This window comes from Sardina pilchardus, chromosome 4 (genome assembly GCF_963854185.1).
Source record: "Sardina pilchardus chromosome 4, fSarPil1.1, whole genome shotgun sequence".
Classification (NCBI taxonomy): domain Eukaryota; kingdom Metazoa; phylum Chordata; class Actinopteri; order Clupeiformes; family Clupeidae; genus Sardina; species Sardina pilchardus.
Window position 1 is genome coordinate 39,989,649 of NC_084997.1, and position 27,496 is coordinate 40,017,144.

The following is a 27,496-nucleotide window of genomic DNA, read 5'->3' on the forward strand; positions in this document are numbered from 1 at the left end:
TAGTTTGGAGTTTAACACGGTTTTACTGTAAACTCGGTGGTGACGCAAGAAGTCACGTGACGACTTAAGCTCCATTGCTGTGTCATATGCACCTGTGGTTTAACCTGCTGCTGCGTTTTACCTTGATCTCAATTGCTGTGTCTTCAAGGAAATTGAAATCACCCACTAGAGGGCGCATTAAATGCGTGTTAATCTAATCTCGGAAAGGACATGGTTTTGCGGTAGACTAAACCATAGTTTGCAGAATAGCAAGATAGGTGACAGCTTACGCTTCATAAACCGACACATACACACACTGTTGGCTAGTTTAGACTTATTACACAGTAGGCTACAATAAAGGCTACAAGATAGCAGTTGCTTAAGTTGGCAAATGCCTAACTACAAATGTACAAAGAACGAGTAGGCCTATTCGTAAAATAGCCTAACGCACGGTAGATCGTACCATCAACCCTCGATTATGGTCTTTATTTAGGCTACTTAGGCTGCGCAAAGCATTTATTTGAGGCTGACTTCCAGGCAAGAGCTTTTGTTACGTGCAGAGAGACATGCGTTTTGTTAGCGGCACTGGTAGGCTATTAAAAGCAGTAGTTTTCAGTTTAGTTTGGGGTTTAATTTACTTTTGGACTGTTTGGTGATGTTGCTAAATGTAGAGACTGATGGGCACTGAAATATTATTATATTTAAAGGTTCACTATTACGTTTCATGTCGTTGAAAGGGATTTCCACCCGCTGTTTGCGGGAGGCGCTTTCATTCATTCAATGACTGAATAGAATAGAATAGAATAGAATAGAATAGAATAGGTACTTTTTTCATCCCGTGAGAGAGAGAACCAACCAACCAGTGGCGCTCGGGGAGCAGTATGATTTGAAAACGTCTGCCCCTATCCGACACACTAACATGCATTTCACAGGCATTAAAGACAGTTGTGACATTATGTAGCCTACACCGCACAGATGCATTTTGCCTGGCCATGGTGTAGGCCTGTTTACGCTGACAAAATACGTCCCACATGGATTCGTAAAGGCTGGAATGCGCACGGAGCCATGGAATGTGGGTTTAGTGCCCAGCATAATTTGTCCATAGTTGGGCTGAAGTGTGACGATTAAAAGGCTTATTTTTGCTCCTCCGTGTAATGTTCTATTTAATTCGTGACAATTGATTGATTGACTGATTTAATGTTATAAATAGCATAGCCTACTGGATTTAAGATTTCAGATTCAGATTTCCACAAAAGTAGCCCAGACTATTTCATGATATATTTCAACATTACTTGCGTTTTATTAAAATGTACTTTACATTTCCAAGTGTTTTGGCACTTAGAGCGCATTTAACCACAAGAGTCATAAAAAGTATCCCGTCAAAATCCTGAAATACGTTAAGACAGTTGAATTACGACTGCATCTGCTGGGGTAAAACTCAAAACAGCGTACTTCCGGCTTCCAGGCAGTTTAACCCCATTTAACTAGGAACCAGCTGATCCTGTCTCATTTCTGACACAGCAATCACGTTAAACTTCGTGCGCAGCTGCGTGTTAAACTCCAAAACCTCCGTTTTAAGGAGCACGGTTTTAAATCGTAGCACAGCTAGCGCAATGCTAACTGACAGAGCAATTGGCCCATTAGCACTACAGAACACCTGACAAGCACAACAATGCACTACAGAACACCTACCAATCACAACAGTGCACTATAGAACATCTGACAAGCACAACAATGCACTACAGAAACAAGCACGGTGTGCAGACAACAATGAACTACAGAAATAACTCTGACCTGAAAGGACTTGACTGTGTGTGTCTGAATGTTACTGTGTGTTTGTCTGAGTGTACCTGTGTGTTTGTCTGAATGTTACCGTGTGTTTGTCTGAATGTTACTGTGTGTTTGTCTGAGAGTACCTGTGTGTTTGTCTGAATGTTACTGTATGTTTGTCTGAATGTTACTGTGTGTTTGTCTGAGTGTACCTGTGTGTTTGTCTGAATGTTACTGTGTGTTTGTCTGAGAGTACCTGTGTGTTTGTCTGAATGTTACTGTGTGTTTGTCTGAGTGTACCTGTGTTTGATTGTAAATGTGTGTTTGTATTTTGACAGAATTTGAGGTGAAACTGAAGGACCTGCAGCAGAGGAGAGAAGCACTGAAAGCAGCTAGAGGCTCTCTGACCAGCACAGACCAGCACTGACCAGCACAGAGCAGCACAGACCAGCACTGACCACAGACCAGCACAGACCAGCACAGACCAGCACAGACCAGCACTGACCAGCACTGACCAGCACAGACCAGCACTGACCAGCACAGACCAGCACTGAGCAGCACAGACCAGCACAGAACAGCACTGACCAGCACAGAACAGCACTGACCAGCACAGACCAGCACTGAGCAGCACAGACCAGCACTGAGCAGCACAGACCAGCACTGACCAGCACTGACCACCACACACCAGCACATATCAGGAGTCACCACAGACCAGCAGTCATGTCCTCTGCAGGGGGTCAGTTGCTCTGGCCAGCTGTGCAGGACTGGACTGAGTGCTGCTGCAGGGTCTCCCACTAATCTGGAGCACTGGTCTTGATCTGGAGCACTGGTCTTGATCTGGAGCACTGGTCTGGAGCACTGGTCTTGATCTGGAGCACTGGTCTGGAGCACTGGTCTTGATCTGGAGCACTGGTCTTGATCTGGAGCACTGGTCTGGAGCACTGGTCTGGAGCACTGGTCTTGATCTGGAGCACTGGTCTTGATCTGGAGCACTGGTCTTGATCTGGAGCACTGGTCTGGAGCACTGGTCTTGATCTGGAGCACTGGTCTTGATCTGGAGGACTGATCTTGATCTGGAGGACTGATCTTGATCTGGAGCACTGGTCTGGAGGACTGGTCTTGATCTGAAGCACTGGTCTTGATCTGGAGCACTGGTCTTGATCTGGAGGAATGGTCTAAGACTGTTTCCCTAACTGTGTTAATGGCTTAATGTTGGACCGTATACTGTATTAACTGGATTTTGGAATTGCTATGCATCAAACATTTATTATTACATATTTTTGAACAGAAGACTCCAGGTACCCAACTCAGAGTGTCTTCAATATCCAGTAACAAATAGGAAACATAATTCTGTTTCACCTTCTGAAGAGTGGTTAGACTGATTCACTATTCTTTTTTTCTCCCTAATGTCCTTGACCTGTGGTGTTCCCCTGGGGCCGATCTTGGGGCCACTTGGGGTTCAACCTCTATATGCTCCCACTTGGAAAAATCATCAAATTTCAATAATCAATAATCTGATTTCCTGTCATAGCTAAGTAGATGACACACAAGTTTACTTAGCTCTGTCACCAAATCACTACAGTCCCCTTAGATCTCTTTGTCAGTGTATTAACCAAATCAACAACTGGATGTCTCAAAATTATCTTCAGTTGAACAAAGAAAAAATTGTTATTATATATATTATAATATATAATATATTATATTATAAAGGTTATTATATTTGGTAAAAAGGAGGAAAACGTAGGATTACCATTGCCACTATCCACAGCACGTAATACTGTTAAACATATTGGTGTGTTAATTGACAGTGATCTACATTTTTCAACAGCCATATGAAAGCAATAACTAAATCAGGTTTCACCACCTCAAAAACGTCGCCAAACTTCGAGGGCTAATGTCAAAACATGATTTACAAAAACTCGTCCATGCTTTTATCTCCAGCAGGGTTGATTACTGCAATGGTTTTTTTCACAGGCCTTCCTAAAAAGATTATCAAACAGCTTCAGGTGATTCAAAATGCAGCAGCTAGGATTCTCAGGAAAACTAAATGAACTGACTACATTATTCCAATTCTTAGGTGTGCTGGCGTCCAGTAAGTCACAGAGGTGACTCTAAAGCACTACTGCTTTATTATAAATCAGTGAACAGAGCAGGACCTACAAACCTACGGTATGTGTTGGGAAGGTTACTTTAGAAATGTAATGTGTTACAGTTACAAGTTACCCTGTTTAAAATGTAATAGTGGTGTAACTATTTGAATTACTTAATCTGAGTAACGTAACTAAATACTTTTTGATTACTTTTTTGAATTTTTAATGATATATATAGTCCCCAAATCCATGCGAAGATTTCGGCCTTGGTCTCCAGGCTGCTGAGCAGTTCGGTACAAGCGCTCATGGCAGCATGGGCATTCTCAGGCTTTATTGAGCCCCTTTTAATTAATTAGCATCATATTTTTTTATGAGGATAATATAATGATAATCACCACAAGGTCAGACTTCAAGCCAAATTTTACTGTAAAATCAATCTGAGTTAACGTACAGATAGGTCACACACAGCCTTTTTCTTTCTTTATCATAACACGTTTACAGGCAGGCATGTAGGCCTACGCTGATGGCGCTGTAGATGTGATAGAGCCTATCAGATGGTCCCGTATCAAACTATGGCTGTGGAGGGAAACAGTTATTTTTACATACAATATTCTTTGCAAGGTTTTGCTGACAATATTGAGATGTAATTCAAATTGTAATTTTTAAAAATGTCAAAAGTACCTTTAATTGAATTGCACATTTTTCTCCAGTAACTGTAATATATTACTGTTACATTTATTTTGTAATTAAATTTCGGAATGCAATTACATGTAATGCGTTACTCCCCAACACTGTACCTATCAGACATGCTTCAGTAGTACACTAGACCTCTCAGGAGCTAAACATGGCGAAGCAGCTTTTAGCTGCTATGTAGCTCAGCTCTAAATCCTCTAAAAAAAAGGCCCCAACTGTAGCCAGTTTTAAATCTAGACTTTTTATTTTCAGATGCCTTTTGCTAACTGCACTTAGTTACTCATTCTGAATTTGTCTTTAATTATTCTTGTGTCCTTCATGCTTTCTTTTTTATTATGATGCACATTACAATCTTTACTTTGTAAACGGTTATTTGACTATTGCCCCTCTATGCTTTTATTTGTTATTACTGTTTATGAAATTTATTTATGAAATGCGCTATATAAATATATAGACTTGGCTTGACCTGACTTTACAGTGTTTTGGGCTTGTTGTCACTGGTGTACAAATGGGACTGAATTAGAGTTGAAGATCCACGACTCCACACTGTTGTATTCAGACACACATTTACAGTGTTATGGCTCAGCCCTCCAACAACTTTTCACACTCGGACGTGATCCCCATAGTAATTTCACCATCTTCACAATCCCCCATATTAACTTCACTTCATAATCCCCCATAGCCTAGTAACTTCACTTCATAATCCCCCATAGTAACTTCACCATCTTCATAATCCCCATAGTAACTTCATAATCCCCATACTAACCTCATCAGCTTCATAATCCCCATAGTAACTTCACCATCTTCATAATCCCCATAGTAACTTCACCAGCTTCATAATCCCCCATAGTAACTTCACCATCTTCATAATCCCCATAGTAACTTCACCAGCTTCATAATCCCCCATAGTAACTTCACTTCATAATCCCCATAGTAACTTCACCAGCTTCATAATCCCCCATAGTAACTTCACCAGCTTCATAATCCCCCATAGTAACTTCACTTCATAATCCCCATAGTAACTTCACCAGCTTCATAATCCCCATAGTAACTTCACTTCATAATCCCCCATAGTAACTTCACTTCATAATCCCCCACAGTAACTTCACTTCATAATCCCCATAGTAACTTCACCAGCTTCCTAATCCCCCATAGTAACCTCATCAGCTTCATAATCCCCATAGTAACTTCACCATCTTCATAATCCCCATAGTAACTTCACTTCATAATCCCCCATAGTAACTTCACTTCATAATCCCCATAGTAACTTCACCATCTTCATAATCCCCCATAGTAACTTCACCAGCTTCATAATCCCCCATAGTAACTTCACCATCTTCATAATCCCCATAGTAACTTCACCAGCTTCCTAATCCCCCATAGTAACCTCATCAGCTTCATAATCCCCATAGTAACTTCACCATCTTCATAATCCCCCATAGTAATTTCATAATCCCCATAGTAACTTCACCATCTTCAGTTGACGTTCAAACAAAACAGAGAGCGAGCTCACTATTCACTACATAGCCCTTCATCGCTTAGAGCACCTTTAATACACATATTTCCATACCTGGTGTATGGTTCTTAGCGCACCTTTAATATATGGTGTATGGTTCTTAGTGCACCTTTAATACCTGGTGTATGGTTCTTAGCGCACCTTTAATATATGGTGTATGGTTCTTAGAGCACCTTTAATATATGGTGTATGGTTCTTAGCGCACCTTTAATATATGGTGTATGGTTCTTAGCGCACCTTTAATATATGGTGTATGGTTCTTAGCTATACTGCTGCTTGAGTAGCCCAACTTTGTTTACTCCATTTATTAATGTCCCGCTCTAAGAAAGTAAATTATTCTTTAACAATTCTTTCATTACATAGTAGGTCAAGGTCATGGAAATACAGGGTTTTTTTGTCAGGGAATTTCACATTTGACTTAGCGTGGGAACCCTGGTAATAACTCATGCTACCTTGTAATACCTTTATTATATTAACTCATGGCTAGTGCTAACATAACCCCTATACCCCAGGAAATAACAGGCTCTTTCATCAGGAGTGATGTCGGTTTATTTCAGATTAGAAAAGTGAACAAAATGACAATCAAATAACACTTGTGGTTCTACATATGACTCTACGGTATTAGAAATATATAATATATAAACTGAGAACTGTCAAAAATAGAGGTATATATAACTTGTACTAATCTCAAGTAGTCCCCAGTTTAATCGGTGGAGGACTCTGCCTGCCCAAGTTCCTACTTCAGCCAGCGAAGGACCTTCCCCACTACCATAGAGCCCAGTCCTGCGAGCCCCCAGCCGGGAACAAGGGCGGCTGCCATCCCGCCACTCTCCAGCACGTCCGCTGTGGTGTCCAGCCAGGAGGAGCCTTGTTGCTGCGCCTGCTGCTGCCTCTGCTGCTGCTCCTGCTTCAGCTTGTCCACCTCCGCCTGCATCTGTCCAGCGCGCTCCTTAAAGCCCTCGCTCAGAGAGTTCTCTTGCTCCTGAAACACACACACACACACACACACACACACAGCATTTGAAATACACACCTGCACACACTCCAAATATCTACCACTCCTGTAACACCTACACTATAAACACACACACACACACACAGCATTTGAAATACACACCTGCACACACTCCAAATATCTACCACTCCTGTAACACCTACACTCAATAAACACACACACACACACACACACACACACACACTACCACACGCTCCAGCTCCTCTTTAGCTCTGAGCCTCTTCTCCTCCTCTTCAGTTTAGCGGCGACCACACGCTCCTCCATCTTACCTTCAGTTTAGCGGCGACTACACGCTCCTCCATCTTACCTTCAGTTTAGCGGCGACCACACGCTCCTCCATCTTACCTTCAGTTTAGCACACGCTCCTCCATCTTACCTTCAGTTTAGCGGCGACATCACGCTCCTCCATCTTACCTTCAGTTTAGCACACGCTCCTCCATCTTACCTTCAGTTTAGCACACGTTCCTCCATCTTACCTTCAGTTTAGCACACGTTCCTCCATCTTACCTTCAGTTTAGCACACGCTCCTCCATCTTACCTTCAGTTTAGCACACGTTCCTCCATCTTACCTTCAGTTTAGCACACGCTCCTCCATCTTACCTTCAGTTTAGCACACCCTCCTCCATCTTACCTTCAGTTTAGCGGAGACCACACGCTCCAGCTCCTCCTTGGCTCTGAGCCGCTCCTCCTCCATCTTGGCCTCCATCTGCCGCATGTTCTCCTGGTTGCTCCTCTGCTGGTCCTGGATGGCCTGCTGCTGGATGCGGTTGTGCTCCTCCAGGAGCCTCCTCTGCTGCTCCGCCTCCGCTCGCCTCATCTTCTCCACTGCGGAGGAGGACAACAGACCAGCAAAGGAAATCAGTCAATTCATCAATCAATCAATCCATCAATCAATCAATCAATCAATCAATTCATCAATCAATCAATCCATCAATCAATATTTGTATATACCTATATACCTCTTTTCATATAAGATCTGTAATACTAGGTGCTCAATAAAATAGTAGTGTAGTAATGTGTGCTTTAGTATACTGTAGTGTAGTAATGTGTGCTTTAGTATGCTGTAGTGTAGTAATGTGTGCTTTAGTATACTGTAGTGTAGTAATGTGTGCTTTAGTATACTGTAGTGTAGTAATGTGTGCTTTAGTATACTATGTGCTTTAGTATACTGCAGTGTAGTACTGTGTGCTTTAGTATGCTGTAGTGTAGTAATGTGTGCTTTAGTATACTGTAGTGTAGTACTGTGTGCTTTAGTATGCTGTAGTGTAGTAATGTGTGCTTTAGTATACTCTGTGCTTTAGTATACTGTAGTGTAGTAATGTGTGCTTTAGTATACTGTAGTGTAGTAATGTGTGCTTTAGTATGCTGTAGTGTAGTAATGTGTGCTTTAGTAGTATGCTGTAGTGTAGTAATGTGTGCTTTAGTAGTATGCTGTAGTGTAGTAATGTGTGCTTTAGTATACTGTAGTGTAGTACTGTGTGCTTTAGTATACTGCAGTGTAGTAATGTGTGCTTTAGTAGTATGCTGTAGTGTAGTAATGTGTGCTTTAGTAGTATGCTGTAGTGTAGTAATGTGTGCTTTAGTATGCTGTAGTGTAGTAATGTGTGCTTTAGTATGCTGTAGTGTAGTAATGTGTGCTTTAGTATACTGTAGTGTAGTAATGTGTGCTTTAGTATACTGTAGTGTAGTACTGTGTGCTTTAGTATACTGTAGTGTAGTACTGTGTGCTTTAGTATACTGTAGTGTAGTAATGTGTGCTTTAGTATGCTGTAGTGTAGTAATGTGTGCTTTAGTATACTGTAGTGTAGTACTGTGTGCTTTAGTATACTGTAGTGTAGAGATGTGTGCTTTAGTATACTGTAGTGTAGTAATGTGTGCTTTAGTATACTGTAGTGTAGTACTGTGTGCTTTAGTATACTGTAGTGTAGTACTGTGTGCTTTAGTATACTGTAGTGTAGAGATGTGTGCTTTAGTATACTGTAGTGTAGTAATGTGTGCTTTAGTATACTGTAGTGTAGTAATGTACCTTCCATCCTCTGCTGGGCTTCAGTCAGGGAGCGGTCAGCTGACAGGATGTTCTCTCCAACGGCACTCTTCTCCTTCAGATACTCCGTCAGGACCTCCTCTCTCTGGCAGACCACACATGCACAATTAGAGCACACACACACACACACACACACACACACACACACACACACACACACACACACAAGATGAGCCTGCCATCTCTTCCAAAATCACAACCACACACGGATGATACAGCCACACAGACAGATCACCTTTAGGTCACCCTCCTAGAACTGAGAACACTGCCAAGCCCCATAACTTGTTTCATCTGTTCCGATAGGATCATTAACAATCAAATTATTATCTTTTTATTATTATTAAATTATTATTCACATTTCACTATGTTCACATCTATGTTTAATGTTTGTTCTGTTTACAAGGTCGTGGTAGAAACAGTTTCAAAAGAAAAAGCAGTTTGAAAATAAAACCCCTCTGAAACAGACTTTATAGTTTCAGATATAGAATAATCAGATAAAATAGTACCAAAAAGTGATCATAAGAAATGCATTAATGATATAACTTTAAAAAGTAATCATAAGAAATGCATTAATGATAGAACTTTAAAAAGTAATCATAAGAAATGCATTAATGATATAACTTTAAAAAGTGATCATAAGAAATGCATTAATGATAAAACTTTAAAAAGATTTAAAATTGAATAGAGTGTAAAATCGAAAATTAAATCGAATCAAAGATTTGGAGAACCGTGACAGATCTAACACATACACATGGTGCGCAGTCTGCGCACACACGCACACACACACACACACACACACACACACACATACACGCACGCACGCACACACACACACACACACCCCCTCTGGCCTCACCAGTAGTCCAGTGCCCTGTTCTGCTCTGTAGAGTTGTGTGGCCTCCTTCAGGTCTCCGCAGTAGGCATCGTACCCCCCCGGCCGCGTGTACGCCCCCCCCACCACGGCCTCGTCCAGAGCAGCACACACGCGGGACAGGACGCCTCGACACACACGCCGCGACTCCAGCACGTTGCGCCGACACCACTCCTCATACCGCTCCTGCATGATCGTCTGAGGAGAGAGAAACACACACACACACACACACACACACACCAGAGATGAACCCTTAGAGCCTGATTGACTCAAAGTACATCCAAAAACACCCATTCTTCTCTGTTAAATTGCTCCACATTTATTAGTTGCAGCAAGTTGAGAACTGTATTGTACGAAAGAGCATAAGTGGGACGTTCCAACTAATCTACGCACTAAACTACGTCAGCTCAAGTATGAAAATTAAAACAAATCATGAAATGAAATCAATTGTATCATTTTTACAGTCTGTACAGCTCTGCGCTCACCTACGCACCCATTACTCTCGTTTGAATTACTCGCCAACTTGGCATCGGATAGATATGCAACGCATGTCAGATGAAAGAGGAGACACAGGGCTATCAATAGACCTCTTAAGTTTGCCTACAAAAAGGATCCAAAGCTGCCACCTTTGCCCATATAAGGAGATCCGGGAGTTAATTGAAACAAACTGCCTATGACAAGATGCATTGCAAGTTAGCTCTGGGGTAGCAAAGATCAAAGTGTGCCGTCTTCACCTACCGGAGATCACAGTATCCACTAGACGGCAGTGGACAAAACTGTGTAGCGAAAAACGTCTGCATTTCCAATGTCATCATCCCTGCGAGAGTTTAACAGGTGAGATAATTGAAACTCAAGATGCCGGATCTCCTTATTTGGGCAAAGCTTTTTTGTAGGCGAACTTCAGAGGTCTATTGATACCAAGTAAACTCTTCTAGGTTATGAATGAAGTGACAAGGCCGAGTTGTGTGTATGGTGTGTATATGGTGAGTGTGTGTGTGTGTGTGTGTGGTCTATGTGTGTATGTGTGTTGTACCATGAGCTCGATCTGGTGCTTGTGTTCTTGGTCGTTAAAGGATCCGCTGACAAAGATGTGAACGGCCTGTTTCTCTGCAGCAGAGTGGATCTGAGACAGCGCCTCCTGTGTCTCGGTGGGTAAGCGCACCCCGCGCTCCATCTCTCTCTGGTAGAACTCCAGCGCCTCTGCCACGGCGCGCCCGTTCTGGATTAGCGCCAGAGACTCCACAGCGCTGTCCAGACAGGGCACCTGCCCACTGCGGATCGCCTCCACATACGTCTCTGCCAGGCTGCCCAGCACTGCAAGACACACGATCTTATCGTTAGCTAATGCTAACTAGCACACCTGCCCATTATATACCGGCTAACACTAACTAGCATACATGCCCATTACATACCAGCTAACACTAACTAGCACACCTGCCCATTATATACCGGCTAACAAGAGCTAACGCTACCTAGCACAAATGCCCAATATATACCTGCTAATGCTAACTAGGACAAATGCCCAGGCTAATCTATCAGATAATGCTAACTAGTGCAAATGGCCATTATATACCAGCTAACACCAGCTAAAAGTAACTAGTTCACATCGCCAAGCTAATATACAAGCTAATGCTAACTAGCACACCTGCCCATTGCAGCTAATGCTAACTAGTGCACCTGCCCATTGCATACCAGCGAATGCTAACTAGCACACATGCCCTTACATACCAGGCAACACTAACTAGCACCATGCTCATAATTGACTAGCTAATCCTAACTAGAATCATGCCCATAATAGACCAGCTAATGTTAACTAGCACATGCCCATATAAGACCAGCTAATACTAACTAGCACCATGCCCATAATAGAGCAGTGAATGTTAACTAGTACACATGCCCATTATATGCCAGTTATGTAACACACATAGCCATTACCAGCTAATGCTAACTAACACACATGCCTATTTTATGATAAAGTGTAAAACTTTAGCAATGGGACTTTGGGATCATGAATGCGTGGGTATGGTATTAGCATTTGGAGGATGAATGAGGACTAATGAGGATGAATGATGACTAATGAGGAGGAATGAGGTAGCCTGATGGAGCCAGACCCACATCAAGATGTAGGGTCTGGACACTCACCGTAGACAGGGCTCAATCGGAGGGGTGGGATAAACAGTTGTCTTTCAAATTCCCTTGCCGCAATAGGATAACACTAAATGAATCATCTTCTTGTTTTCAAGTAGCTGGATGCGTAACCTTCCCTCTCCACGCAATAGAATAACGCTAAACGAATCATCTTCTTGTTTTCAAATAACAGGATACGTTACGTCGCAACTTCTGGTCGCATGTCAGTCACCATTATGTTAAGCCCGCCCACCGACTCTATACACGCTGTGATTGGCCCGCTGGTGCTTCGGGTTCTCAGCTCCCTGGCTCTATGGATCGTGCCTAGACTGCCCCGCCAGCCAAATTACATTTGCTGCCGCTAGGGGCGTCTAGATTTCTAGGCTAATTAGCATTTGGACCTAAGTGATAGTCTATTAATACTGCTGGGGTATTAGCACTGAGGTATTTGCAGTGGGGTATTAACACTGGGGCATTAGCACTGAGGTATTAGCCATGGAGTGTTAACACTGGGGTATTAGCACTGGGGTATTAGCATTGGGTATTAGCACTGGGGTATTAGCATTGGGTATTAGCACTGTGGTTTTAACACTGGGGCGTTAACACTGGGGTAGTAGCACTGGGGTATTAGCACTGGGGTAGTAGCACTGGGGCATTATTAGTGGCTGGGGTATTAGCACTGGGGCATTATTAGTGGCTGGGGTATTAGCACTGGGACATTAGCACTGGGACATTAGCACTGGGGCATTATTAGTGGGTGCTGGTGCTACCCACTCCTGCCGGTGACCCCCAGGCCGCCCCTCATGGTTTTGGGCTTGGCACTGCTGAATATGTGGCTGCAGAACTCCTTGGCTGCCTCCACAAAGTCGCTATCCAGGTCTGCGTCCGTCAGCTCCTCCATGCGATGCATCTTCTTGGTGTTGGCCGGACGCTCGAACACAAAGCAGCGGCGCTCAGCAAAGAAATCCCTCAGGCCCTGACGCACCTGGTTGTGCCTCGAGATCTCAGCAGTGTGGCCTAATCAACACAACACAACAAAACCTCTAAACCATTAGTGTGCGTGTGTGTGTGTGTGTGTATGTGTGTGTGTGATGTGTGTGCGTGTGTGTGTGTGTGTCACCTGGTTTGAGCTTCAGGGCACTCTCCAGGTACTGGTCAGCAGTGATGGGTTTGCCGTTCATGATCAGCTCCAGGGTGAAGTCTCTGACCGTCCACACGAAGGACGGGAACACACGCATCAGCTCCGTGGCCTGGTCATAACCGCTGGACTTCACCTTGATGTGCTCTGTCAGTTCCGTCACATATCTGTAGGGGGAGCTGTTGAGGAGAATGGGACTCTATCTCATGCAATGCAGCACCTCAGCTGTAGGAGGAGCTGTTGAGGAGAATGGGACTCTATCTCATGCAATGCAGCACCTCAGCTGTAGGAGGAGCTGTTCAGGAGAATGGGACTCTATCTCATGCAATGCAGCACCTCAGCTGTAGGAGGAGCTGTTCAGGAGAATGGGACCTCTATCTCATGCAATACGGCACCTCAGCTGTAGGAGGAGCTGTTCAGGAGAATGGGACCTCAGGTTATGTCAGGGATGGACCACTGGTGGCCTACAGCAGAGCCCCTTTAGGGAGAGCCAGTCCACTTCCTATTAACTCCATTGTACCGGATTGTTCCTGCAATCTGTTGAAATTCCGCTAGGGGCGCTGCCGAGCAAGTGATAAATGAATTGTGGTCTATGGAGCTAAGCGGCTAAAACTCGTTTTTTTCACAGTTGACAACTTCATTTCTTAATGTACATGGTCGTAGTAGCTACCTGAGTATAGGTTTTCCACTGGAAATGAAATAAAAAGTCACTCATGTCCTTTCTGCTTTTCATAGGATGGGCTGCTTTCCGCGTAACATGCTAGCATTTAGCTCATGGATGCTGATTGGTCAGCGAGAAATCGCGACCGATTACGACGACGTCGTGAAGCTGAACCTTCTTTTAGGTCTATGGCCGTAAAGTGGTTCGCATTTGTGTCACGTGACATGAAAACTTTGAAAGGGTTTTTAGGAATAACAACACATATTGAAAATTGCATTGGTCAGCTAATTGTCAAGTCAAGTTATCCTGCATCGCATGCATTAATGCAATTTCAGGAGAAAAAATTATATAAAGACAAATGTGGTATTGGGGGGTTCAGCTCCATTGCTACCCATTCATTCATCACTTGCTCGTGATCGCCCTCTAGTTGCAGTACCATGCGGAAGTATTTAGCAAGTGGTCCTTCTCCCCTTATTAGACATTCTCTGCCTACAGGCTGTGGTCCAAACCCTTAAGGTCAACATGTTAATGATATTCAGGGTTCCCACTGGCCTAGCTAGCACCAGACCAAACCCAATCTTTTAAAGGTGCCGCAGGCAGGATGTCTTGATCATATTCACTGAGACCGACAGCATGCTTTTAAAGGTGCCGCAGGCAAGATAAGATGTTTTGGATCATATTCACTGAACCCGACAGCATGCTCCGACACAACAGCATAAATCATCCTGTTTTAGGAAAATGCCTGCATGTGTAAATATTACAGCATACTTCTGTACCTGCATGTGTAAATATTACAGCATACTTCTGTACCTGCATGTGTAAATATTACAGCATACTTATGTACGATCATGCACATTTTTCTGTACCTGCATGTGTAAATATTACAGCATACTTCTGTACCTGCATGTGTAAATATTACAGCATACTTCAGTACGATCTTGCACATTTTTCTGAGTATCAAACTAAACATGAGTTGTTACAGTGGCCCAATCCCAATGTCCGGACTCACAGACTCACAGACTTTGGTGCGCGTTCTCGCGAAATTTGAAAGGGCTTAGGGCTGTCCCAATGTCGAATTACAACGGGCGTGAGGGTTTGAGTACACACTTACCGAGCAGTTTCCGTGAGTCTGCATCTGTTGTGACGTTTACCGCGGAGATCATAGAAAAATCCGGAAATGAAGGTAAACAACAGCACGCATGACACACACGTGCATGGTGCAAATGTTAGCAACGTCTTTGTTAGTAAACATCGCCAAGGTACATGTGATCTCAAGAAGTGCTGTCCCAACTCACTCACTTAGCAACCCGAGATCAATTAAGTCTGTGAGTCCTTAGTCCTAGTCTTTAGGGCTGACATTGGGATTGGGCCTTTGTGAAAGGATACTGCAGTTTCTCCAGGGCAGTGTTGTCGATGGTGCCCATGCTGTTGTAGACCAGAGAGCTGCTGAGTAGAACAGCCAGACAGAAGATCCACGTGTCATGTTTCTCGTCGCCCTGCCAACCACAGCATCAAAACATATCAAAAAGCGTGCTAGGAAGGACTTTCAAAGCCCAGTGGGGTATCCTACGAAGCAAGTCAGACGTACAGTATCTAGGCTATCTAGACATATCGAGGCTACACAAAGCCTTAAGTCGCGTATGAAGTTAAGTGATCCTACAATAGCTATTTGATAGGATCAGGTGATAGTTATGTGATAAATTTGTCAAACTCGGCTTTCAGCTCAGATTTGTTCGCATTCTCGGGGTTGGAATAGGGAAACATGGAGATGCACAAGACGCCTATATAAAAAAACAATTACTACCGCATTTATGAGCGGCAGCGTAATCTAGGGTAGTCATTTTTAGCATCTAACCTGTAACATCAAAACCTTTTGTTTTGTTTCAATCTTTGAGACGTCAACAGAAGTTTACAAACCGTTGCAAACAGTTGCAAATGTACTATAGGTGCAGTGATATCACACACTACTACTGCTTGTTGCCTATGGGGACTATTTTACCATGCAGCGTGATATCTCTGCGCCCATGGTACGTTTGCAACTTTCCTTGATTATTATGCCAGATGAGAGTTCCATGTCAAATCCGCCAAGAAAAATGCCAGGTCTCATTTTTAGTTGGTCTTATTGCACTTTCTAACTTGAGAAAAGACGTTTTAAATGGGAAAATTATTTGAAATCTTAGTCACTTTTAAGCATGATGCTAGCAGGCGAGAAGCTAATGGTCTAATCCGATTTAATGATCTTTGCTGGGCTGAAGCTAAAAGTTGTATCGCCAGACTCACAAAATGGCTGGATGAACGGGAAAAAGGTAAATATCAATTGTTTTGCTCGAGGGGAGATGGAAAATGAGTTTATTTCCAAAAATGGCGGAATATACCTTTAATTTAGTCATTGTAATGAATTATATAATGTCATGCACTTACATTTCTTAATCACTTGACAGCCCTTACATAAAACAAACACATACCTACACCTACACACAAATTAAGTATAAAACAAATCATATAAGAGTGTGTGTCACATCTGACAAATACACAGCCTGAACACACACACACACACACACACACACACACACACACACGCACACCTTCTCTCTCTCACCTTCTCAACATCTCCAAGTCCTTCTGTGTCAAGCAGCACCAGAGTGTGTCCTGTTTGGTAAAAACACAACATGCATGTTTATTTATACTGTGTGTGTGTGTGTGTGTGTGTGTGTGTGTGTGTGTGTGTGTGTGTGTGTGTGTGTGTGTGTGTGTGTGTTTGTTTATAGAGTGTAGGTGTTACAGGAGTGGTAGATATTTGGAGTGTGTGCAGGTGTGTATTTCACCAGGTAGGTGTGTGTGTGTGTGTGTGTGTGTGTGTGTGTGTGTGTGTGTTTGTGTGTGTGTGTGTGTGTGTGTGTGTGTGTGTGTGTGTGTGTGTGTGTGTGTGTGTATGTAAGTGTCCTGTTTGCTTTGCATGTTAACATTAATAGCAAAATTTGCAACAAAATTTGATGTTAGGAAATTTGGTCTTGACTTGCTCCACTTACAAGCTTCTATGCCTGTACGAAAACAAGGCAACCAATCAAATCGTTCTTTTATGCCCATACGAAAACAAGGCAACCAATCAAACAAAACGGTTGCTGTTGAACCACGGAGGTGTTATATATAACTGTTATACACACACACACACACACACACATAGCCAACCGATGATGTACTTGTACTAGCCTGACGCAGAGGGGGAGTGGGCGAGAGGTGGAGTGGATGGAATGTGATTTTTAGAATAAATTTTTTAGACCAAGAACAACAATGTGTTCAAAATCAACAATTCAGACACTAGGTGCTTTCACACTGCACAACAAGCTGGCAATTTGCCGTCTTTTTTGTGGCGCGGCCAGAGCTTTCACACTGCGTCTGCTGGTGTTGAACCACGGAGGTATTATATAACTGGAGAGCGTGACGAAGTCCCGCCTCCAGTGTGAAAGCTCGGGCCGCGCCGCAAAAAAGACGGCAAATTGCCAGCTTGTTGTGCAGTGTGAAAGCACCTAGTGTCTGAATTGTTGATTTTGAACACATTGTTGTTCTTGGTCTAAAAAATTTATTCTAAAAATCACATTCCATCCACTCCCCCTCTGCGTCAGGCTAGTACAAGTACACAGGGTTTCCCGCAGCGCTTTCCTGATAAGGCGGCCGCCTTAACAACACAGGGCTGCCGCCTTAACTAGCGTCTTCAATAAATAAATAAATAAATATTATGTATAGTGATATTCGCCGTATTACTCTGTCATGTTTTCTCCCTGTCATTCCAAACCGTAGCCGCTAGTCTCCCTTCTCTGTAGAACGCATAAAAAAATAAACTTTTTCAAATCGAGTTGGCCTATGCGCACAGGCGACGCGCTCATTCAGCATGAGTATTTAATATCAGGTTCCACTGCCACGCATATCTCAGAGTGACTGCAAACACAGCCTAAACCTAGCTAGATTTGACGACTCTCACAGGAATGGTTCTCCGTTGAATCTACCAAATGTGTGGGATGAGCGGCATAACACTTTTGAGCGCAAATCTTTTTTTTTTTTTTTTATCACTCGTCTATGAATGCACAGCCCACTGCATCTTGTAATTTGTTGTGACAAACACTTGTGCCATCTAGCCTACAGCTAACAACAACTTGTGACGGCTATTCATTCACGTGTTGTAAAATTCTGAAATTGTCTGAGGTTGCAGGCTAGTTTAAACTTTAAAATGTAGCCTCTTGTCTCCCATGCCAGTTTCATTCATCCCGACCGGGCGGGACGCACGTTTCCGTTTTGTAGAAATAATTCCTGAATGTTTTTGTTCAGAGCTGAACATGCAACTGTATTTGACAGATGACAGATTTGGTTGCTAGTGACAAAATATTAGCGTTCAATGCGGTACGATCTCGCTAATTATGTTTTAAAAAGCATTAAAAACGTTCCTGCTCTCTTAGGCTATTATGAGCAACAGGCACGCACAATATACAGCTTCAATCAAAGAATTGCAGCTTTAGGCTACTAAATCACAATTCATTAACTTTACCATACAGTCGCAATGTTACATTTTCATACAGTTTCATCTTTATTTCATGGTATATTCTAAAATATCCACCATTACAAATATTCTTGGTTTTAATAGAATATTATAATATTGACTGGCTTTAAAATATATCCTATGGTGCTATGCTGAGCAGTGCAAAGGTTTTGAAAGATACAAAAGGCCCTGTATTGGAGTTGTAAACTTACACTTTTAAGGTATAATATTGTCTAAATTGTGTTAATGATGTTTAATTGGTTGCTGATACAATTAAATCTGATACAATGAATGTGAAATCCAGGTATATTGCTGTCATTAGTGTCACAATTCAACATTTTCAACATTAATGAAATGCTGACAGCCTACTAAATTTTTACTTCAGCTGACCTCCTTGTCTTAAAGCAAATCAGAAAAGAAGTGATTTAGACAAGTGTGTGCTAGACTGCTCTTGTAGCCAACAATCCCCTCTCTACCCTTTGGGAATTGAACTGTTATATGATCCTTGGTGATGTAAATTATGAAAACCTCTTTCTTTGGTTGGTCTTGATGCGGCCTTGACTCCTTTAAGACTCGGTCTCGACTCAGACTTGCTTCCTAAAAGACTCGGTCGTTGTCAAACCAACAGTCTCAACCCCCCCCCCCCCCCCCCTATCGTAGGGCAGTGGCGGCGATGCGGCGGGGACGCTACGGCGACGCCCCCTTCCCCTGGACAGACACCACCTTAACTAACAAATTTTCTGGGGGAAACCCTGAGTACATCATTGGTTGGCTACGTGTGTGTGTGTGTGTGTGTGTGTGTGTGTGTGTGTGTGATCAAACCCACCTGGTTTAGAGGGGTGAGGTACACACCACATCCAGATTCCTTTGGTTTTGGACTCGATGGTGCTGCCCAGAGCAAACCCTGAGAGATCAAGAGGAGCTTCATTAGAGACCATCATCTTCAGGCCCCACCCCCAACATCTCTCCACCAATCCCACGCTCTGGTTATCCCGCCCACTACATCTCTCCACCAATCCCACGCTCTGGTTATCCTGCCCACTACATCTCCACCAATCCCACGCTCTGGTTATCCCGCCCACTACATCTCTCCACCAATCCCACGCTCTGGTTATCCTGCCCACTACATCTCCACCAATCCCACGCTCTGGTTATCCCGCCCACTACATCTCCACCAATCCCACGCTCTGGTTATCCCGCCCACTACATCTCCACCAATCCCACTCTCTGGTTATCCCGCCCACTACATCTCCACCAATCCCAGGCTCTGCTTGATGTGCTGTGGCTCTGACCTGTGTGTTTGCCGGCCAGCCGGTTCATGAGGTAGGACTTGCCCGTGCGGTAGAGCCCCACCACGGCCACCACCACCACCGGCTGCTGGATCTGCTCCAGCACCTGCAGCGCCTCCTGCTGGACACGCATGCACCCGTCAGGCCCGTTATCAACCAGACACACCGGGGACGCCATGGAGACTGCCATCTGGGGGGACAAGCACACACACACACACACACCACATTTACACACACACACACACACACACAGACCACATTTACACAAACACACACACATACAGACCACATTTACACAAACACACACACACACACACACCACATTTACACACATACACAGACAATGTCAAAGACAGCGAACAATACCTCATACTGTTGCTATACCCTGCTGAATAAAACAGTGTGACCAGCTTAAGGTGGTTTTCTGGTTGACCAGCTTAAAGAGAAACTATGCAGGACTGGCGATTTCATCTCCGGTTTCGCTTTTCGTTTACGCTCGATTTATGCTTGCATATTTCTCTGCAGAGCTTCCCCTCCAGCTTTAGCGTGTATATTTATACATATATCGGCTATATATATATTTATAAATTGCAAGCGTGGTTCTTCTTGTTCCTTACGTGTTTCAGACTTCCAGATGTAAACAAGGAGCGATCGCCTCCTAGACAAACTGCAGGGTTGCAATAGCGGATAGGGACACTGGGGGCGGGAGGACATATTACTGTTTTTGATAAAACTGGTCAGTCCAGCAAAACAACGATTCCTAAGCGATTTTATGACTATAAAAATGTTGCATAGGGTCTCTTTAAGGTGGTTTACTGGGTGACCAGCTTAAGGTGGTTTGCTGGTTGACCAGCTTGCTAACCAGCTTGTTTGACCACCCTATGACCTGCTAGACCAACATAATTCTTGTGAAAACATATCTTCAGCTGGTTTACCCAGCTTACAATGGTAATTCAGCTGGTTTCGGTTGTCGTAACACCTCAAGCGGGTGATTTTAACTGGTGCTGCTGGTCTACAGTGCTAGTTTAAATGGCTAATGTTGGCCAATGTCAAGCTTGGCAGCCTGGTCATCAGCATGGGAAGGCATGTAATGTCCGCAACATCAGGCAAAAACCTGTTGAAGACCCAGTAGGGTCGAAACGTTGCATCTTTTCATACAACGGGAGCAATTTATCAGTGTTGCGGAATGCGGACATTCCATTCCTTCCATAGTTACCATTCCATAGTTACTCTCCATTTGTCGTGCACCTGAAAGGTGGGATGTGCACACAGCTACTTTTCTTGATGGTCCTCAGCATGACCATCTTAAACCAGCTGTATCCCACATGACAGGCTGGTCACACCAGCACGACCAGCTTCCTCAGATGGTCACGTCAGCATGTCCACCTGGTGGCCTAACCAGCTACACCAGCAGAGACCAGCAAGAGCTGGAAGGAAACCAGCAAAGACCAGCTAAAACCAGCTAAAACCAGCTACTGTACCAACATAAGTTACTGATACGTAGCCTGGCACGCCCTCCCAGTGACGCAACGCCTTCAGGCTTTTGCTGCTGGTCTGGTCAACTGCTCATTGAGAAGGATTTCTGAGTTCCCGAAATCTGCGGAACTGCCCCCTTTGGTCGAGAACCAATCAACATAAGTTACTGATACGTGTCCCCACACCCACTAGCGTGGCCTTGGCCCAGGATAAAGTCCTCTTCGATAGCTCTGTATGTTCCACTGATAGCTCTCCGAGCTTTGATAACGCTTATCCTGCTGTGGTTACAGGTTAACTAAGGATTCCATAGATTCCATAGATACTGGGGAGCTAGATCTAAAGGGAGCTAAACCGCTCTTTTAGGCGGCACACGTAAACACGGCAGCCATATTGCAGGGGGCAACACTGTCCATGGGCAACACTTGGCAACATTTCCTGTATCTGTTTGTTAGGAGCCCGGAGGTAGCTTAGTTAGTACGTAGATCCCAGGGGGTCAAGGCCGTATAGATTAGCTTCGGCATGTTAGCAAGCGCCATTTTCAAGTATGGCGCCTCATGGAGCAATTAGAACCAGCTCCGTGCACGAAAATCCGTGTTGGGCACGAGCTCTCATGCGCGTACATGTTGGTGGACGGGTACCAACAGCCAATCATTACTCCGTGCGACACTCCACTGGACTCAGGTGTGTGCGTTCCCGAGCAACTTTTTCTGCTTGTTGTTACGCGGCAAGCAAGGTATGTGCATTATCGCCACCCTCTGATCTGGAGGATGATTTTATTTTTACAGAATGTCCGATAGAAATCAATTAGGTCCATGCGTCATTTCCAGCTTTGGAACTTTGCGCATGGTCAGAGCCGACTGGCGCTGGATCGGAGCTCCAGTGTTCAATATGGCGTTGACTATGAATTGGCCGGATTTACTAGCCTAGCCTCCGCCATTCATTTGAATGGAGGGCGGGACTTAGTCACTCTCTCCAGTTATATACTGTATAATACCTCCATGGTCGATCCCCACTCCAACGTTTAAGACCCCTCCCCCTTAGTTCTACCCGTTCACCTGAGAGGAAGGGCAATTTCTCATTAGGCGAGTTCATGATGGCTGCGCAGCACAAAAACTGCGCAGCACAAGATGCACGTGGTTAAAAATCTGTCCACGATGGTCTAGATGGGTGTGTTTTCGACTCGTCAGTCGGTGTCACATGGCCTCAACTTATCGCGGGAGCAAGCGTGGCCAGGCGGCTGCTGAGCAGCGGAGCAGCAGCTCTAGAGGTACTGCGGAGCCTAGACCCTGCCTTCATGACGTCAGGACTTTGCCCTAATTGGCTTTTACATCCCTGACGTATGTGAAGGTGCTTAGATGCCTCTTCATATCCACAAGGGTCCATGCGGGTCCGTGCCTCATGTTTCGTCACATGGACAAGTCTAGACTACGGGAAGTAGAGAGTGTACAACTTCATAGCAGCGTTTGTATCCCCTCCCCTGCTGTCACCGGCAGATCTCGTTGCTGCAAGAGGTCATTTGGAGTTGAACTTGAACGCGCCTTCTGATCCAGGGGTGGGGCTAGGGGGAGGGGCATTCTGATCCAGGGGCGGGGCTAAGGGGAGGGGCATTCTGATCCAGGGGTGGGGGAAGGGGAAGAGGAAGATACCCATAGAACCAAGCATTTTCACAATAACCAAGGGGTAAGAGAAATACCCAACAAACATCGCTCTCACCGGAAAAGCAAGCACACGGAGTGATTCATTAGAGTAAAAACGTTGGCATTAATACGGATTCTAAAATTAAAATGATCATTGTTTTAGCACATTCAATCATGTGATCAAATAGGCCTCCTGAAAGTTCTTCAATTTAAGTGCATTTCAAACTTTTTGTGGGAGTCTGTGGGAGTTTAAAGACATGTTATTTTCCCATAGAAAAACAATCGCAAGATACAACGATGCCAACCTTTTTGTAGGGAAACTTCAAAGGCCTATTGGCAAATACCGTTATGATTCATCTTGGTAACTTGACTTGACTGATTTTTTTTACGCCCATATCATATTTAAGGTCTACGCCCTGTATGCTTACGTCAACTGGTTTCTATTCTTTGAGCGTGCACGCCAGTGCAGTTGTCAAATATTCATGTCAGGCGCGCATTCCGGTGTCTGAGTAATTTAGTGATTAGATAGGCTACCGTTTAACCGTCTGTTACAAGAAACACACTGTTAAAGAAACACTCTGGAGCTCTAAGATATTTAAAACCAGACCGATAACCGTGTGGAATAGCAGAGAAAGTTTGTTCTCCAACACATCCTCTGTAGCTAGCAGTTCACCCTGAGCAGAGGCTGCAGATACCGGCGACTCTTAACCTTCCCGTAAGTGTCAAATATTCCACGAACACCACGCCCGGTTATGCCTAGCCTAAAGATACTTTTCATTTGTCAAAACAGCTGAGAATTAGTCGATGTTCTTATATTTTTTTAGCTTACTTGATGTGGTTCGTTCTAAGTAGGCTAGTCTGAAAGTGAAACCGAAAGTGGGATTGCAGCCGAATCTCTGCACGCTTTGAACTATAAAAGTGGGTTAAGAAATTAACGAAAATATCACAAAATGTCAGAATATTCCAACACCTAATTAGATCCTGTACGTAATTAAACTTGAAACGTGGTAATATCAGCGATAGCGTGATTAACAATTTTTCAAAACGAATTCATCCAGCATTTCATGATTTAGGCCTATCTATTAACACTCAACCGTCAAACATGTATAAGACTCGTTTATCAGAGCGAGCTGCTTGAGAAGATTACCTTTCGTGCTCCCGGTGAGTGCCGTTTCTGCTCTGTTGCGCGTCAGACACAACTGGTCCGGCGAGCGCAACCGAAACTGAAAAGAGCTATGATCCTGGGCACGCGCCGCGCAACCGAGACGTGGCGTTCAGGATGCCATTTCTTGTAACTCTGCTGGTTTCCCCACGCTCGATGCTAAAGGTCAGGGAGTGCGAGTGTTTGTAAAGGGGAGTTGTTTGTGCAATCGCCAGACAAGGCGTCTTTAGAAGTTGCTTTATCTTACCGGCCTGTTCTCCGTTGTGATTCCAGTGTTTGCGTCCACGTTGAGTGATCGATTTGATCCTTAGGCTACTTCATAGTATTGCCATATAACAACAGGTAATTTGTCTTAGTGTTTGTACACAGAACAAAATTCTAAACGCAACACTTTTTGCCCCCATTCATCATGAGCTGAACTCAAAGATATTTCAGAGTCAAATACTTTATACACAAAAGGGCAATTTCTCTCAGATATTGTTCACAATCACAAGTGTCTAAGTCTGTGTTATTTTATTTATTAGGGCCCGAGCACCGAGGTGCGGCCACTGAAAGTGGCTGCACCGTAGGTGCAAGGCCCTATTGTTTTTGCTCAGATTATTATTATAGTTTTTTCCGTCTTACCTAACTCCTTTTTTCACCAACTTGGCATGCTCTAAAACTCTTGAAATTTGGCAGCTACGTGTGGAATTGGTAACGCTACTCAGAACCAGAGCTCTGGCCTAGGGTGTGGCTCAGGGGCAGTATAGCGCCACCTAGCGTGTTGTCTGTTGTGGTTGACACATACATACACGAGAATGAACTAAATTTGGTAGACATGTGTGTTTTATTAATTTGAACAACTTTTACATTTAAACAATATAGTGAATCTTAGAAGAATTTGAGTTATGATTATGATTATGATTTTTGCACGTCATGTATTTTGAAACACTTCTCCTAGACGGTTCATCGAAATCATGTCATTTAAGCACTAAAATGATCTTGAGGGGTTGCCCGAGAGGAATTGCGACCAGATTTTTGAATTTCAAAAGTATATTGAAATGGCGAAGGTTTGAATCTAGGTGTCTTATAAAAGAAACAAAAAGTTGGTGTTATAGGCAGAAAACAGTGACTAATTTGGATGAAATTTAATGGAGTATTAGTTAGTGTGTTTGTAGTGACAGTCATATACAAAGTTTTGAATTTGGTGTTGTTTGTGATTTTTAAAAGCGCATTAATGATTGTGGTGGACACAGTTTTAGCTAAAATATTTTGAAGCGAGTTAATGAATGAATATAATCATATCAACCTATGCTGAAATTTTGATTTTAACCATGTTAACAGAAAGTGAGTTATTTTTAGTTTCATATTTGCCCAATCACACAGCCCCTCCTCCCTCTGCTTCTCTGTCTCTCTGTTGCAACTAACAGACACACGCACGCACTCTGTCACCCCCCTTCTCGGGTCCCCCCTAACTAACACACACACATTGACACGCGCGCGGCTTTCTAGACACACACACACACACACACACACACACACACACACACACACACACACACACACACACACACACACACACACACACACACACACACACACACACACACACACACACACAGACCCCTTGGGGCAGCCGTGGCCTACTGGTTAGGGCTTGGGTCTTGTAACTGGAGGATTGCCGGTGCGATCCCCGACCAGTCCACGGCTGAAGTGCCCTAGAGCAAGGCACCTAACCCCTCACTGCTCCCTGCGCTCCGCTGGTTGGGCAGGCAGCTCACTGCTCTGAGTTAATGTGTAATTCACATGGAGTATTAGTAAGTGTGTTTGTAGTGACAGTCACATACATTTTTTTTTATGTTGTTTGATTTGATGTTGATTGTGTGTCTCAATAGCACATTAGTGATAGTGGTTGACTCATAGTTTTACCTAAAATATTATGAGATGAGTTTACAAATATTAATACTCATATGAACCTACGCTGAATTTTGACTTTAACCACATTAACAGAAAGTGAGTTATTTAGGTTTTCATACGAGGATGTCTCACTCTACGATCCTTCTTGCCCACGCATTCCTTTCGCCTGTTACACACAGAACTACATTCAAACACACACACACTACACACGCGCGAGCTTCCAAGAGAACTACATTCAAACACACACACATTACACACGCGCGAGCTTCCCAGAGAGACACGCACACACATCCTCGCCCTTCCCCCGTTTGCCTCTGCCCTGCCTCTCTCTCTCTCCGTCTCCCTATCTTAGCCCCATGACCCCCCTCTTTCGCATGCCCCCCCACACACATACACACTCTCTCACTCCCTTCCCATCCCCCATGTCTCTGTATCCCAGCCCCTTTCTCTCCCTGATATGAGTAAAAATCATAAAATAAATGGCAAGAATTGAAATGAGTCATGAATGACAGTGTGATGCAAAGTGAAAGGTAAAGAAAAGATCATGTTTATGATTATTTTATTTGGGTTATATATTGTATGCATGTTAAGCAGTGGTAGTAAGGAGGCCGACAGGTGACAACCCAACCTGAGGATGAGAGAAGGCACCACAATCCTGGAACTTATTTGCAATGTGTGTGTGTGTGATAACACCTTGGTTAAGAGATCTGAAACTTTCCTTAATATAATGTTTAAAGAAGGGTTAAGAACACTCTGTCATGTTGTCTGTTGTGGTTGACACAAACATTCACGAAAATGAACCAAATTTGGTGGGCTTATGTGTTATTGCTATCGCTAGTCAGAGACAGAGCTTTGGCCTAGGGTGTGGCTTAGGGACTCTATAGCGCCACCTAGTGCGTTGTCTGTTGTGGTTGAAACATACATTCACAAAATTAACAAAATTTGGTGGGCACATGTGTTTTTGCCATTGTTATTCAGAGACAGAGCTCTGGCTGAGGGTGTGGCTTAGGGACTCTATAGCGCCACCTAGCGTTCTACCCGTTTTGGGTTGACATTTACATTCACAAAAATGAATCAAATTTTATGAGCTTGTGTGTTATTACTGCCGCTAGTGAAAAACAGCTCTGGCCTAGGGTGTGGCTTAGGGACTCTTTAGCGCCACCTAGCAGGTTGTCTGTTGTGGTTGGCAAATACATTCAAGAAAATTGACCAAATTTGGTGGCCATGTGTGTTGCTCATGCACATGCCCACCAACACGCCTCATGTTGCTTTGTTAGATTCCGAAATGTCACAGGTCTCCGCACCGCAGGTGCTCGGGCCCGCCATCGCCGCTTGCGGCTATATTTTTTATTTTATTATTTCAGGACCATGCACATTAATGAACATACAAGGTAGCCTACATGTAAATGTCCAATGTAAGCAGGTTGGGTGTTAAAAGAGTAAGATTCAGTTTCAGATTCAGATTTGATTTGTCACATCCATATAACGCAGTGAAATGTTACAGTCGGCTCCATGCTAGGTAAAAAGAGGCATACAAACTAACATAGAACAGAAACAGAAACAACCCACCAAAACAGTAACAAACAACAACAAAACGAAAA

The 27,496-nt window shown here is 43.8% G+C and overlaps 3 protein-coding genes across 10 annotated transcripts in view; 2 read left to right on the plus strand and 1 right to left on the minus strand.

The window, feature by feature from the left end:
- phf11 (PHD finger protein 11) overlaps nucleotides 1-4,997 on the plus strand; it is an 18,859-nt gene extending 13,862 nt beyond the window's left edge. For 4 of the 5 annotated variants that reach the window (XM_062535461.1, XM_062535466.1, XM_062535465.1 and 1 more), the window contains exon 13: nucleotides 2,088-4,997. In XM_062535461.1, the coding sequence (XP_062391445.1) occupies nucleotides 2,088-2,176 (89 nt within the window). In that variant the 3' untranslated portion in view covers nucleotides 2,177-4,997. The remainder of the gene's footprint in view (nucleotides 1-2,087) is intronic. The other variant, XM_062535462.1, reaches the window with a different exon arrangement.
- A 1,583-nt stretch (nucleotides 4,998-6,580) lies between these two features.
- Nucleotides 6,581-24,121, minus strand: LOC134079236 (guanylate-binding protein 1-like). Its single transcript, XM_062535474.1, has 12 exons — nucleotides 23,985-24,121; nucleotides 19,728-19,914; nucleotides 19,262-19,339; nucleotides 16,504-16,553; nucleotides 15,291-15,400; nucleotides 13,226-13,410; nucleotides 12,880-13,122; nucleotides 11,012-11,292; nucleotides 9,964-10,176; nucleotides 9,090-9,192; nucleotides 7,695-7,888; nucleotides 6,581-7,030 (listed from the first exon to the last, which is right to left on the minus strand). The coding sequence occupies exons 2-12, from the start codon at nucleotides 19,912-19,914 to the stop codon at nucleotides 6,785-6,787; spliced, it is 1,890 nt and encodes a 629-aa protein (XP_062391458.1). The 5' UTR covers nucleotides 23,985-24,121; the 3' UTR covers nucleotides 6,581-6,784.
- Nucleotides 23,399-27,496, plus strand: part of LOC134079235 (guanylate-binding protein 1-like) — a 150,839-nt gene continuing 146,741 nt past the window's right edge. For all 4 annotated transcript variants that reach the window (XR_009938894.1, XR_009938893.1, XM_062535467.1 and 1 more), the window contains exon 1: nucleotides 23,399-23,552. The gene's annotated coding sequence lies outside the window, so the exon portion shown is untranslated. The remainder of the gene's footprint in view (nucleotides 23,553-27,496) is intronic.

Bases quoted from the DNA above. Each gene is read 5' to 3' on its own strand.
- LOC134079236 (XM_062535474.1), bottom strand. From the start codon at position 19,914: ATGGCAGTCTCCATGGCGTCCCCGGTGTGTCTGGTTGATAACGGGCCT. The intron at 19,340-19,727 runs GTCAGAGCCACA...TTGATCTCTCAG, and splicing joins GCTGGCCGGCAAACACACAG to GGTTTGCTCTGGGCAGCACC. The intron at 16,554-19,261 runs GTGGGTTTGATC...TTTACCAAACAG, and splicing joins ACCTCACCCCTCTAAACCAG to GACACACTCTGGTGCTGCTT.